Source organism: Magnolia sinica, chromosome 3 (genome assembly GCF_029962835.1).
Source record: "Magnolia sinica isolate HGM2019 chromosome 3, MsV1, whole genome shotgun sequence".
Lineage (NCBI taxonomy): Eukaryota > Viridiplantae > Streptophyta > Magnoliopsida > Magnoliales > Magnoliaceae > Magnolia > Magnolia sinica.
Genome location: NC_080575.1, coordinates 1,521,194 through 1,536,848, shown reverse-complemented (window position 1 = coordinate 1,536,848; position 15,655 = coordinate 1,521,194). Strand labels below are relative to the sequence as shown.

Here is a 15,655-nt window from a genome sequence, read left to right as displayed (position 1 = left end):
ATTCGAATACGGTCGGGTGATGAGTGAAAAATGACCTCTAAGACCAAGGAAGGATTATACGAATGGATGGTCATGCCCTTCGGTCTTTCAAATGCGCCTAGCACATTTATGAGATTAATGAACCAAGTTCTAAAACCTTTCATTGGGCGGTTCATTGTGGTTTACTTCGATGATATTTTGATATTCAGTTAAGATGAAACCACCCATATGGAACACCTCAAGAAGGTCCTCCAAGTGCTCACTAAAAATAAACTGTATCTCAATTTAAAACAAGTGCAGCTTCATGACTGATAACCTATTGTTCTTGGATTTTGTCGTAACATCCACGGGCATTCGGGTGGATGAGGAAAAGGTGAAGGCAATCAGAGAATGGCCGGTTCCTACAAGTATTCACGAAGTGCGAAGTTTTCATGGACTGGCGACATTCTATCGTTGGTTCGTGAAAAATTTCAGTACCATTGTATCACCAATCACAGATTGCATGAAGAAAGGACAGCTTCAGTGGACTGACGAAGCCGACAAGAGCTTTACCGAAATCAAGCGCAGATTATCCACAACCCTGGTTCTTGTACTTCCCAACTTCGACAAACTGTTTGAAGTCGAATGTGATACCTCATATGTCGAAATTGGGAGAGTTTTGTCTCAAGAAGGTAGGCCGGTAGCCTTCTACAGTAAGAAACTTAGTGATGCACGCAAGAAGTGGTCTACATATGAGATTGAGTTATACGCGGTGGTCCAGGCACTGTGGCACTGGCAACATTATTTGATTCAAAGGGAATTCATACTTTACACGGACCATCTAGCTCTCAAATTCATTAATAGTCAAGATAACATTAACCGTGTGCGTGCTAGATAGATCTCATTTTTGTAGGAATTCACGTTCGTACTAAAACATAAGTCAGGGCAACAGAACAAAATAGCTGATACACTGAGTCGCCGTGCAACTTTATTAGTCACTATGAGTAATGAGGTTGTCAAGTTCGAGCGTCTCAAAGACATATATGTCGATGACGATGACTTCAAGGACACATGGGTTAGATGCTAAGAAGGTCACCCCGGCGACTTACATATGCAAGACGGGTTCCTTTTCAAGAAAAATCGATTGTACATCTCAAACAGTTCGTTAAGGGAACAGATAATCCAAGAACTACGTAGAGGTGGCCTCAGTGGACACCTTGGGCGTGACAAGACGCGATCTCTTGTGGAAGAACGGTATTACTGGCCGCAATTGGTACGTGATGTGGGAAAGGCAGTCCAACGTTGTTATATTTGTCAGACCTCTAGGGGACAATCTCATAATACAGGCCTCCACACTCCGTTACCCGTGCCTGACGGCCCTTGAGAGGATTTATCTATGGACTTCGTGCTTGGTCTCCCATGAACACAACGCGGCATGGATTCGATGTTCGTGGTAGTAGATCGTTTCTCCAAGATAGCGCACTTTATTCCATATAAGAAGACTCTCGATGCAACACACATGACGAATCTATTCTTTAGAGAAATTGTGCGGCTACACGGGGTTCCCAAGACTATTACTTCTGACCGTGACACGAAGTTCATAAGCCACTTTTGGCGGACTTTGTGGACTCGATTTAATATACGACTTCAGTTCAGTAGCGCCTACCACCCACAGACTGACGGTCAAACTGAGGTTATGAATCGCACGTTGGGAAACCTCCTTCGATGTATTTCAAGAGAAAAACCGAAGCAGTGGGATTTGACCTTGTCTCAAGCAGAGTTTGCATTCAATAACATGGTGAACCGCTCGACAGAGAAATCCTCATTCTATGTTATTAATGGACGAGTACCTCGCCACACACTAGACTTGCTCCCTCTGCCCAAGCTCATAGGCATGAGCATTGCAGCAGAACATATGGTTGACAAGATCATGGGCATTCATGCGGAGGTACAAACCAAGCTACATGCCTCGAACGAAAAGTACAAGGAGCAAGCGGACAAGCATCGGCGACAAAAAGTGTTCGAGATGGGCGACCAAGTAATGGTTCATCTGTGCAAAGAACGATTTCCGACCGAAACGTACAACAAGTTGAAGAATAAAAAGATTGGACCGGTACCAATCATCCGAAAGATCAATGACAATGCTTATGTTGTTGATCTTCCAGATGACACGGCAATCTCACGGACTTTCAACGTCGCGGACCTGACCAAGTATCATGAACCAGCGCAGGATGAGAATCCGAGGACGAGTTCTTTTGAAGTAAAAGAGACTGATGTAAAGCGGGTCGCCGACAGTTTCATGGCCAAGATGGATCAGAAAAGGCCCGGTCGACGACAGAAGTGATCCGGACCATCGGACCTTAGATCGGGCGTATCTCACAATCCGGAATGAGTTATCTGATGTAAAATATATGATTTTGGTGTAGAACGAGCTACTTTAGCCAACCAACCCCGCTATGCCGGGTTGCGCAGCCCGGAATTGCAAAAAACCCCTTGATTGATGGTCGTTTCCTTGTTTTAATTTCGTTTTTACTATAAATAGTAAGTTTTAGTTTGATTATAAGTCTTCATCCGTCGGGCTTTAGGAGTTACGCCCAACGTGAAAAGAGGTTAGAATAATTGGGAGAACGGTTTGGTGAAGCCAAATAGGACACTTACTATATTTGGCCGAAAACCTTGCGCACTAGTAGACATAACGACCGTTTATAAATACTAAGTTTACTATTTATAGTAAGTCACGGATTCTAGGAGTTTGAGTTGTAGTTTGATTCTGAATTCTTTCCCATTGCTTGGTACCCCTATTTAAAGGGTTGTGAACTCGTTTTTACTCATTCATTAATCAATTTTGAATTTATTAGAATTTATTTCTATTTTCTGCTTTCTTTCCTCGTGGATTCGAGAAGTCTCTGTAAGGAGTCTAGAGAAGTTCCATGGATTCGGAATAGTTATCCTCTTGAGGAAGATGGTGCTCGACCTCACGTCCTCCTCTGCGTCAATAGGTGACTTGAGGTACCAAAAATTGGACCAGACTAGACCAATTCCGAGTTGACTCGGACAAGTTACAACAGAGACTAGTTTATGGTCCATGCCGATATAATTCCTCCCGACTAACCCCCTGGTTAGGCAATGGGCCATGCCGGTCTAGGTGCAGCCCAGCCCTACACTATTAAAGCCCAAGGTCTTAGCTCAGCCTGAGCTTGGCCCTATTCCATATTTTGATCAGGTGGGTCACACATGCTTAATGAAACAGACTACTAGAAAAATGAAAACCAACAGTTACTTGCAATTGATGCAATTATTACTGAGTAGGTAGGATATTCACAGGGTAGAGAACACATGCACATTAAGTGGGGTTAAAATGACATGAGCCAGGGTCAGACATGCATTAAAGTCCATTGATATATGATATACGTTAATACACCGTCCTTTTTTATTGCTTGAGATGGTAGAAAAAGTAGTTGTTTAAGATGATATCTTTTGGGATAGCAAATATGCCTCCGTAATATATTTTCCATCCTCCAACAGCTCAAGCGTCTAAAGAAAGTAATTGTTTCAATTTTTAGGTAATAAATATACATTCATAATACATTCTCCATCTTTTAATGGCTCAAGCTTTTAGAGAAAGCAATTTGTTTGACAAAAGTGGATCATATAGTCCCATTGCATGAAAACACGGGGGTGTTTGGTTTTCCAATTATGTCAGTGAATGATTGGAAATTGGTGGCGATTACTTATTGTTGTGACCGTGCAGTGATATCATCTACATTTGACTACAATAATGAGTTTGGTATCATTATTTGTTTACTAAAAAATTAGTGTAGAAATAATAATTTTATAATGTAAAAATATAATGAATATAATTTTTTTTACCTATTTATTTTAAAAGCGTTTTTAACTATTAATTTAGGAGTATAATTCTTATTTAAACAAATGCCTTGAAATAATAATAATATATAGCTAGCTCGTTACTTTACATTATATAAAAATTGAAAATGCAAAAACTCATTTAGCATTGAAACCCAGTTGAGTTGAGTTAACTGAACTCAACAAGCGTCTGGAAAACAAATACAAGCTTTTTCAAGCTTTTCCAAAAATATTTAATATTTTAAAAATTAATATACATATAAAGTAGAGTTGTGCCTACTCATGTTTCACCAAATTTGCTGAAGTTTCCTAGTCAAGTCTTCAATAGTTTTGACCAGACCAAATCAAGTTTTTCTTTGAGTTTTAGTGAAATCTGGTCGACCATGAGTCAACCATCTTTTACGATCCAACTGTTTGAATTGAAGCACTAAAAGAAGCCCTACAAAGTTAGCACACCCTACTTTTTTGATGTAGAGTAAATTTTTTTTAAAAAAAATCAATTTAAAATCAATAATAAAATAGAAATCGATCATTACATATCAAGTGTCTTATGAAGAAAATTTAAAACTTCCAAATGAACCCCAACAAACAAAATTCATACACACATATGCAGGAACGGAGAGAGGATCTCCAACGTAGCGTTGGAGAAAGGATACCCCAACATAGAGCGTGAGGTGTTGGACTGTGGTCCAACGCTTTCAAAAAGGAGCAAGGTATGAGAAACTAAAGCCAAAGCAGTCATTGAAATGCACCATCTTTCAAACAGACTATAAGAACTCAGTTCAACCACTCCAAATATGGATGCGGCACATTGGCCAAGCATGCAATTCCAACATATCGAACCATATCTCAGAGCATTTGTGTTGGACGTTATTTACCAACCTCATGTGTCCTTTTGTCACCTCCAATAGCTTTTGAGGAATAAAGACAGATCCCATTCAAAGCTATCATTTGAGAGAAATTTCCGTTCCACTTGGAATCAAAACCTATTAAAACTCAACCACATCATCAAAGGGTACTTAGTTTTGGACCACGACTGCATATCTTCTTTAAAAAGGAAGTTATTTGATACTCTGGCTGTGCACAATGCTTGATATGCAGGTCCTTAATTAGAAATGGCACTTGTGTCATGTATTAAGTCAAGTTCAACGGCTAAATTGTAGAACCCACTGTCCCCAAGTTACAGTCCAAAGGTTAGACTAGTTGCACCATCCTAGACACTTTTTTCTTTAAATAAGACCATTGGATATTTATTATCTTAACCGTCCAACAAATGTCCACAAATATGATGGTAAGATAGCCACATGAGCTCTTTTTTTTTTTTTTTTATGATACATACTGAATGGTTTAAATCAAAATACTTGTAAGTCAGATATGTAATATCTAATTAGTAATTTGTAAATGCATATGCATCATTCATCACAATCTGCCAGAGTATGGAAGTTGTTCTCTAAAAGACTGGGAGTTATTTGATACTATGGTTGTGTATGACGATTGACACACAGGCACTTGGAAATATTACACATGTCATGTATTAAATCAAATTAGACTGACTAAATTGTGGAAGCCAATGTTGCTAAGTTACATTCCAAAATTCAGATTCTTTGAACAATCCTGACCTCTGATTCATTGACACTTGTTTGCGAAATAAGACCATATGGTATTTTTCATTTCTAACCGTCCAGTAAATTTCCATCAATCAAATGTTCAGATAATCAACAAAGCATAATTTTTTATTCATGTTACATCTAAACTAGTACCCAAATTTTAGATGGTTTAATTTGAATTACTTGAACACCATGTATGCAATTTCTGAGAAATTTTTAAGTGCTTGTGTATCATCCATCACGCTTTTCCAGAGTATGGAACTTTTAATTTTCTCTATGAAAAAAAATTGGCACAATCTGCCCACGTGTATGGTCCTAGGAGCACTGTAGTTATGAAAAATCGTGATTATTCCAACGCATTACTTTCTAATAAATAAGTAGGCAAAAGGATGTAAACCATCCATTAGTGGAGTTTTTATATGGTTTTGAGACCTTTTTATGGTAACCTGACTGAATATGGGATCGTTTAAGTGTCATTGTAAGGCCCTTTGAAATTTTAATAGTGAAAGGATGAATGGGATTAGAAAAGAAGAATTTCATCTCTCGTAGTGGTGAAATGCCAAGGAATGAAGTGCCAAGGAAATTCTTGAGAGGATAGTTTGAGTGAGAATTCACTGAAATTGTGCATACGTGTGCAATATCTGAACCATATTCATTTGATCGGGACCATGGTGAACATATCTTGGCCCGAAAATCAGGTTGGTCCACTCATTTGTTGGATTAAAATGGACAGTTAAAGAAGATTTAGATAGTCTGTATTTATTTTCATGTGAAGCCCATCCGTGGAGTGGACCAGACCATAGTGATTTTTTGGGCCAGTGTAGTTCATGGTGGGGTCCTCTTGATGAATGACCTGGATGTCACACATGTGGGACAAGTTGACACGTGTGCAGCAAATGGCATATTTAGTCCCTCCTCGCAGATCGTTCTAAGCACTTGTCAATAGTCAAATTCTTCTGGGGTTCAAAGGAAAAAGCTACTTCCCTTTACAGATAGTGACTAATGTATCATTAAGCTAATTAGCCGTTGATGGCCCACATAGCTGTTCACATGCAGGCAATGCATGCATGTGAATTTTCAAATACAGCCCCATCTTTTCCACCCAACTCGTCACTTGTATGGAACATTTGAGCCAAGGAATAGATGGGCCCCATGTGGGTGTCAGCTCAGGAGAAAATCAATCTGGTGATCCACTGATTGAGCATGCCATACTATTGGAATTTGTAGTTCATCTAATGAGTGGATTGGTCTAATTTCTCTATAGGTGATTTTTATTGTGTGAGTACTCCCCCCTTTTGTATGATTTGAAAGTCTTACACGTGACATGTTGGCAAGAATGTGAAAGTCGTATGGTTCCACTGGATTTAATAGATTTTAAAAAGGAATTACAACTAAAAAAGGAAACCAGACAGAAAAAAAAATAAATAAAGAAGCTCAAAACCCATTTGTATACAACTCAAGCTGGAATATTGATGCTACTGGTACATTTCAAGAAAACTTTTTACTCCATGAGAATCTACTTTTAGAAGAACAAAAAACTCAATTAGACAGAACCTCCAACATGTAAGCCAAACAAAGCAAATTATGGCACGGTTCAAGTGCTTCTCGAGTTTTGAGTAAGTTGCATTTGTATTTACAATTACATAGTATCCAATAAAATTTTAGAAACTTATTAGACTATTATGCACTATTCTAAACCTTTTTTTTTTTTTTTCTTTTTGGATATAGGTCCTTGGGACATACTTGTGAGCAATCATTAATAATAAGTCCCACACATTTTTCCTCCGACCTTCTTTTTCATGGACTCTATTATTTCTCTTTTAAATTTCAACTTAAATTGAAAAAAGAAAGGAAGACGAAAGAGAGAATAAATGAGATAGAGACAAGCTTTTACCTTATCCCAACTCTTCACATATCTATTGTTCATTCCTTCTTTAAAAGGTGAGGCATACTGTTGTGAAGATATAAGAAAGGTGGAGAGAGAGAGAGCTCAAATCTAGTTTGTCTATTTAGCCTGTCTCATGATAATTAAGTTATTGATCATAATGCGAGAGTAATTTCAACCATAGAATTAGGAAGGTAATCAAATCCTCTATGATCCCGTAATGGTTAAGTGAATCACTAGACGTACACCATTCATCTTCGACTTTAGCCAAAGGTTCCAAATCTTCTAGATACGTTAGATTCTGCAAACCTACTCATTTGAGTTAAAAGAAGTTTCTTTTTAGTTATTTTTAAAGTTTTCTACTATTCTTTACACACTGTATTTTACTTCAATATATAAGTATTATAAAAAATAATTAATTTTATTCAAAATTTTCTTTAAATGACATTTTTATCATAGCCAACTAACTCATTTACATTGACATCAAAGATTACAAATTTACTTAATGAAAAAGAACAATAACCAATGTAAACCTTTAATTCAGATACCTTAAAACCAAGCAATGGGAATTCCATTCTACCGCATGGCATCAAAAGAGTTGTACATCAGATGGGCCCTATTAAGTGGAGCTGGTGGCCCCGAAAATCAAATGGTTAATTCCCTCAAGTTGCGTGTTCTCTGAGGAAAGAATGTTCACATGCAGGGAACAACAACTAGCATCTTTCTTCCAATGCCATCCGTCCATCTTTACACCACAAGCAACTGATATCACCGTAAACTCCACTAAAGAGTGGCCCACCGCATATCACTGAAGGGGGAATCCCAAAAGCAGTAATAAAAAAAACAAAAGGAGATATCGTGAAAGAACCATGTTTTAATTACTTTGGTTCTCACTAAAGATTGGTTATTTTACTTGCTTTAAGCCCGCTGACCCCAATCCCTTAATCATGCAGGGAAAAGATACAGTGATATCAGAGGAGTGCAAGTTATATTGATCCTAGCTTCATGATCAGGATGCTTGGACAATTCAAATAATCAATCTAGGCTGTTCATCTGGTCCATCCCACATGCATAGGCTTCCATGCAAAAATTCTCACAATCTCATCTATAGCATGAATATCATAAGGCTATGATTTTTAATTTTTATTTTTTTTAAAGGCCAGCTTACAGATGGATTCGATCGTCCAATCGATGTGATTTTGCATAGTGACACATATAAGATGCGTGCTATACCTGATTCAAAAGGATGGATTGATTGATTTAGACTATTCAAGTGTCCGGATGCAACAAGGAGCACTATAATTTAACAGTGCTCTGACCAACTTCAAGCTTCAATGTTACACAAGTTTTCCTGCCAACGCCAACGTGCCATAGATGCAGCAGGCTCGGTTTCGGCATTGACCGCTCCGGTACGGACGTCGGTGCTGGTCCGGAAAAGGTATGCGGGCCTACAAAAATAGAGTTTTATACATGTTTTCCATCCATTTTCCAGATCATTTTAGGACATAAACTAAAAAATGAGGCAGATCCAAATCTCAAGTAAACCGGACAGTAAAAATTGAATGCTCACCATTAAGAACTCTATTGGACCCACAAAAGTTTTGAATCAAGCTGATATTTTTGTTCGCACTTCGTCCAGGTCTGTTTAACCTAATCATTAGGTTGGATGGCAAAGAAACATCAAAAGTGGGTTCCAGGAAGTTTTTAATGGTAGGCGTTCAATCACCACGGTTTCCCTGCCTCATTTTTTTTTTTCATGCCCTAAATTAATCTGGAAAAATGGATGGACGGCGTGGATAAAACATATACATCGTGGTGGGGACCATTAGAGGACGTGGCAGTTGTGGGGTCACTGCTGAATCCGAGCCCATATGGGGGACATTCAAGAAAATTGTGGAAGTAGACAAAGGTCAGATGGTGCGAAAATCAGCTGATCTCATCAGATAGGCCACAAGTTGTCTTGGATGGGATCCTCGGGTATCCATTGATCTCGATGGTCGTGCCCACCTGATGAGTGGATTAGCTTGACTCCTGCAATAGCTCACCACCATTTAAAAAATGGCCCTACATGCACGCAATCAGGACCGTTGAAGTCGTTCACTCAATCATGAATGTGGAGCATAACCCTTAAATTACACTTAACTTCGCCCTTGCTACTTGGATCCTACTTTAATTTGAACCACCCCATTTGACAGTGGTAGATCAGATGGTTAGGATTTCTTGATCAACATGATTTTAGATATATGACCCATCTATGATGTGCCCCATAATTTGGATGGTCTAGATAACCCCCAATGAAACAATTTCACTTTATATATATATATATATATGATCTCTAAGAATGGAATCGGTTTTATACAGGCATTATTCACATACAACTCATGACAACCCATCTTGCTAAGAAAAAACAATCGTTGTATGAGCTATATGGGTGTACATGCACTAATAAAGGAAGGGGTTTTCTCGTGTGGAGTACGTACACATGAAAGCAGTTGTGCTAATCACCTTTGCATCGACAATTAATTTTTTTTTAAAAAGAGTTTTGCTTAGCTTATACGCACCTCTACGTACGGCTAGATTGCCAATTGCATGGAAAATCCAAGTCTAAAGTGGACCACACCATAGGAAGTAATGGTGATAATGGCACCTACCGTTGAAACTTTCCTAGGGCCCATTTTGAGCCATCCAACCTGTTCACAAGGTCACGTAGACATGGATGAAGGCAAAATACAAATATCAGCTTGATCCAAAACTTCCGTGGCCCCCAAAAAGTTTTCAACATTAGTTGTTTAATCCCAACAGTGTGGTCCACTTGAGCCTTATAACTATCTCAATTTTGGTCTTACGCCCTAATATTATATATGAAAATGGATGGATGGTGTTGATAAACCCGTACATCAAGTTGGGACCCAAAGAGCGCTAACCTGTTAATCAGTAAATTAAGGTGGGTCATATTATTATTATTAAAAAAATAATAATAATAAAAAAAAAAAAAAAAAACCTACTCTACTTGATTTGTACGAGTCAACTCCACTCATCTGAACTCAGTCAAAATTCAAAAAAGAAAAGATCTGAACAAAACTATAAAAATACACCCAAATTCGGTACAGATAGACATTATTTATACTTACTAACTATTAAATATTAATGAAGAAACTCAAAAAACTCGTAGGAGTTTTCTAGAAACTCATCCGACTTTTCGAGTTGGGTCGATTCAACTGGGTTCCGAGTCGAGTCTTATTTTAAACCATGGTGGGGCCCACATAATGTACAGCTGGTATATTCCACATGTATACGAGGTTGGCACGTGTGACGAGGGGCTTTGAACGTTGGCTCAGCAAAGGTCTATAAATATAAGAAAAATTAACAAGTTCATGTGTGACCCTACCTTATAAGTATATAAAACCTCAAACAGCCTCTCCATACACTTGCGTCGTTAGCTTTCTTCTCTTCATTCTCTCTTCTGCTTCACTTCCCCTGCTTCCCTAGCTTCCCAACATTTCTTTCCTTGGAATCCATTTCCATAACCAAATCAAGGAATTAATCATGGCCAAAGAAGGAGACTTAAAGGTATTTTAACTTTTCTCTATTTCCATAAATGTTTTGACCATGCCAAGCTTGTGGTTGGGTCCAGATTCATGAAGCTCACCAACTTCCTCTATTTCAAATCTCACCTTGACATGTTCACAGAACAGCTGATTTTATTGACTTCCAAGACTGGCTCAGCAGTTTGGACGGTTTTTGAGCTCATAAGCAGGTTGAATCAAACCAAACCAGAGTATAGAAAGAACCAGGTCGAACAGATGGGACTTGGTGATCTGGCCTGGTTCTTGAACTACTGTATTTTTCTCTTGACTTACTTCATGGGTCTAAGACAGTTTTATTGACTTTCTTCCAGAGAGTTGAGTTGAAGGTCTCAGTTAACTGCTGTGAGGGTTGCAAGAGGAAGGTGAAGAAAACCTTGCAAAGCATTAGTGGTAAACACAATTTTCTTCTTCTTCTTCTTCTTCTTTTTTCTTTTTTCCTTTTTTTTTAAAAAAATTCTCATCTCATAAGTGTTACCAATGTTATAGAATTAATGGGTTTTCAATTTTGACAAGTGAGGCATATGTTTCAATAATCTGGACCATTGGTTTCTTGCGACATCGTTGATAAGACGATCGCGGCTTTTCAAATTGGGGACTATAGATAGATGGTTAGGAAGATAATATAACAATGGTCCACAGTCAATGTTAGTCACTGAGATCCTCCTATCATGGCATGCCATCCATAGTGGGATGCAACGGAACGACGATCTGGATTACTTAACCATGGCCTACTTGTCAGAACCGAAAAATGTACAGTGAAAAGGCCTGGGTCGCCTTATGATTCTTCTGATGTCCATACATTTCCCACGAGGACATCCTTGTGATTACAGATATATGTTTCTTCTTCTTCTAATTATGCGTATTTGCAGGGGTTTTAAAGACACAAATCGACGTGTCTTTATCTAATTCTCGGTATTTGCAGGGGTTCTAGAGACCCAAATCGATGGGTCGCAGCCGAAGGTCACTGTCATTGGCAAGGTGGATTCTCAAATTCTCATCAAGAAGCTGGGGAGAGTAGGGAAGTCCGCGGAAATATGGCCTAATGAGAATCAAAAGACTAACAAAGAAGAAAAGAAAGCAGGAAGCAATGGCAAGGAAGAAATTGTCACCACAAGTGCTAAAGACAAGGACAACAAGGTCGACGATGGAAAGAAATCCGGTGGCGAGAAATGCAGTAAATGCTCAACACCTTGCAATGTAGAAAAGAGCAAAGGAAGTGAGAGTGGAAATAACAATGGAGGAGACAAGAAAGGAGGAGAAAAGGATCCCAAAAAGGCCGATGAGAGCCATACCAACTGCGCACCGCCAGAGGTCATGAAGAAGGTATATCCTCCTCCTCAGGAAGGCATGTTTCACGACGCCGGCAACATTGTATCTTATCCGCCATATTATTATCCGTTCGAGCCCTCTACGGTCCCCTTACCATATTATACTGTAAGTGCCTACACAACCCATCTGCCGTACCCGGTTCAAGACCGATACTATCTTGAAGTGCCGGTGTCCCGACTAATGGTGCAGCCACCAGGGCCACGGCTCACTGAGTATTTCAACGATGAGAACACCTCTGGATGTTCTGTAATGTGAGAAAGTCCCATTCCATTTCCATGTTACTTTGGTTTGTAGTTTTAATGTAGAATTCAATAGAGTAGTCCCCATCATGGGTTTTTCTTGGTATCATGTGCAGTAGTTTGTATGGGAGGAATTGCGTGATTTTTGTAGTCACTTGAATGGGTTTTTCTTCCTTCTTCGTTAGGTGAATAGAGCTACCATTGCATGGAAATTCAGTGGATTTTGTACAAGGTGGGTGTACTTGTACTGATGCCTACAACTCTTTTTCTACTTTCATTATTAGATTGATACAAATGCTATAAAGTTATCACGGAGAGAGCAGTAAAGGAAAAAAAAAAAAAACCGGAGAGAAAAGGTGCAGCTAAGTGCATAAAGAAAAAATAGTGTATGTAATGATTTCAACCTTGAGCAATTCAACTCCATTGATTTTTGTATCATGGTCCACTCGAGCTTTAGATATGTTTCATTTTGTTCCAATGTCTTAAAATGAGCTGGTGCAAGAAATGTACGGACTAGATTTCACATTATTATCATCATGGTGGACCCACTACAATTTTTTTTTTTTTGTTTTTTTGCACTTCTCACTGCCAGGACTCAGATCCATAGCTCAACTGGCTGACTGAGTGGAGATACCTCCTTTCAACACTTAAGGTCTTGGTATCGATCCCTAGTGGGGGTGGCTAACATGGAGTGTGTGTATTGACATGGGTGTGTACTAACAAGCTAACCGCCCAAAAAAAAAAAAAAAACAAAATGCATAAAAGTGGTAAAGTGGTAGTGGGTTTCTCACATAGATGCCATTTAAATGTAAAAAAATGAAGTCATAAGTACACAAATTTAAAATGCCTTAAATACAATTGACCAACGTTGAAAATCACTTTTATTTCCTTTTGAATCTTATGGTTTAAATCCTCTGAAAGCTAATTTCGTGGGCAAATTTGTCAAAATAGAATATAGAGTACAGATAAACGAGTGTATTACTGTGATACCAAAGGTGAAATAAGGTGTGTATGCATAAAAACATAGGGTGTATGTGTAACTTCTTTGTTTAATTAGTTATTAATCATGCTCACATAGCTAAAGTAGAGAAGAATAAAAGCATCTTTTGAGGTTTGGACCACCTCAGAAATGTGTGTAAGAGAGATCATTGGGCACCACAGTACTCTGTAATACGCGAGTTTTGTGGGGCCCACCATGTTATGTGTGTGACATCCACTCTGTCCATCAGTTGTTGCCCTCTATGTTAGGTTATGAAACCAAAATTCAGCTCCATCCAAAATCATACGGGCCACGCCACAGAAAACAATAGGGATAGGAACGCCCAGCAAGGAAACATTCGGGATGCTATGTGGGGACCGCCCGTAGGGTGTAATAGTCATCCAACCCATTCATTAGGTGTTCCTCACTTGGATCAAAGGACACTGTAAAAATCAGCCTGACCCAAAACTCGGGTGGGCCACACCAAATGAACTTAGGGGGTTCTTGCCGTGATTTTACATTGTTTTCCTTGGTGTTGCCCACACGAATTTTGGACTGCACTATTTGTACGGCGAACAAGAGGTATGCCTAATGGTCGGAGTGGATGCCTTACAAACAAAACAGTGGGTCCCATGGATCCTGTGTACCGTAGCAGTTGGCTACAACACCTGTTGTAGAGATCCAGTGTACCGTAGCAGTTGGCTACTACTAGGATTGGCTTTTCACGTTGGTGACGGAAACCACCTAGCATTACCTATGTTTGCTTTACCACATATTAGTGAATGTATCTTTAATGCTTTGTGATGTTTGAGATGGACCGTTCAAATAAAGTAACAGGCCCACAGAAGAGCTATTTTAACGGACCACAATCGTCTACAACACCTATTTTATGCAGCGCCCCAAAACGCAAGTTCTGTGGGGCCCACCAGTTGTATATGTAAAACACCTATTTTAGCTTATCTTAGTTTCTACTTATTAAACTAATGTGATTAAGTAACTTTAAATAAATAAATGAAAGTTACTTATGAAGTAATCATAACCAAACTTATCTCCAATAAGTTACTTATTTACCACTATAAGTAGAAAAACGTAACTTATTCTTTGGTATCCAAACGGGCCCTTGGAAGAGATGGTGCTCCATGGTCTTAATTTAGTCATCTAACAACTAGTTACGAGTGTCAGTAAATTTGGACATTTTTACTAATTTTTAGTAATTTTTACTATTTCAATGAAGTATTTTATTTCTAAAGCTGAGTAGGGAAATCAAATAAGCTGTATCCATCAATAATACCAATTTTATTTACAATTTTAAGATATTTTTCTCCCCTTCTAAATTCAAAGGCTATTTATGAAAATAAGATGTTAATCTCCTCATTCTATTCATGGACCCACTCCGTTGAATATCTTAACCACCTGATTTTGCCTATTGATTTTTAGCCACTGACCATATCGATTCCAGCCATTCATTTGATGGTTAAGAAAGTTCTATCAGCCTAATTTTTTGGCAATGCAATGCTCTGAGGACAATGGAACCTATGATTTGGACAAATCAGTATTGTAATATAGTCACCAACGTGCCTTTTTACATTAACAGGGAAACAAACAAAAGGATGTACAGTAACTTATGATATAACGGCTGCATACAAATGTTAAGGATACTTAATCAATGGATGTCGGCAGGACCACGAATGGAAGTAGAAGTTGAAATGATTGGACGGTCGAAAGCAGAGGTGCAACTTGGGTTGGGCTCAACTTGGACTGATGTAGATAATTCAATCTAGGTGATTCTTTGGAGGTTGGGTCATCAACGGCCTGGATCAAGTTTCATTACTTAGATCCAGAAATTGAGGTCTGGTTAAAATGAAAATGGCTGGAGTTTGGGATGAAAATCAGGTCTGGTAATGTTCTTTGTTGTTGTTCGACCCAAACCCGAGTCAACCGAAACTGAGTTGCACCCCTAGACGTGCGTGTGTTGCTTGACTGATGAGTGGGTTTGAGGACAAGATATGATGAATGTCTTGTGTTTGCACTCACATGTGGGCCCAGAATTCTAACCACCAAATCGTGGACATCTGCTGTCTCTTTTAATGGGTTTTTTTTTTTTTTCTCCATTTGATGGGCTCCACAGAGTTGTCCAGAATTTCAGTCACAAAAGGGATGGGTCTCTCACACATAATCAGAAAATCCCAAATAGAGAAAACTGTTTT

The 15,655-nt window shown here is 38.7% G+C and overlaps 1 protein-coding gene across 1 annotated transcript; it reads left to right on the top strand.

The window, feature by feature from the left end:
• The first annotated feature begins 10,408 nt into the window (after window positions 1-10,408).
• LOC131241391 (heavy metal-associated isoprenylated plant protein 35-like) lies at window positions 10,409-12,681 on the top strand. Its single transcript, XM_058240204.1, has 3 exons — window positions 10,409-10,884; window positions 11,213-11,291; window positions 11,824-12,681. The coding sequence occupies exons 1-3, from the start codon at window positions 10,861-10,863 to the stop codon at window positions 12,483-12,485; spliced, it is 765 nt and encodes a 254-aa protein (XP_058096187.1). The 5' UTR covers window positions 10,409-10,860; the 3' UTR covers window positions 12,486-12,681.
• The last annotated feature ends 2,974 nt before the right edge of the window (window positions 12,682-15,655 follow it).

What these genes read in the sequence shown, in the direction of transcription:
- LOC131241391 (XM_058240204.1), top strand. Translation starts at nt 10,861, where the DNA reads ATGGCCAAAGAAGGAGACTTAAAG. An exon ending in CCAAAGAAGGAGACTTAAAG is followed by an intron (nt 10,885 to 11,212) that starts GTATTTTAACTT and finishes ACTTTCTTCCAG; the next exon opens with AGAGTTGAGTTGAAGGTCTC. An exon ending in AACCTTGCAAAGCATTAGTG is followed by an intron (nt 11,292 to 11,823) that starts GTAAACACAATT and finishes CGGTATTTGCAG; the next exon opens with GGGTTCTAGAGACCCAAATC.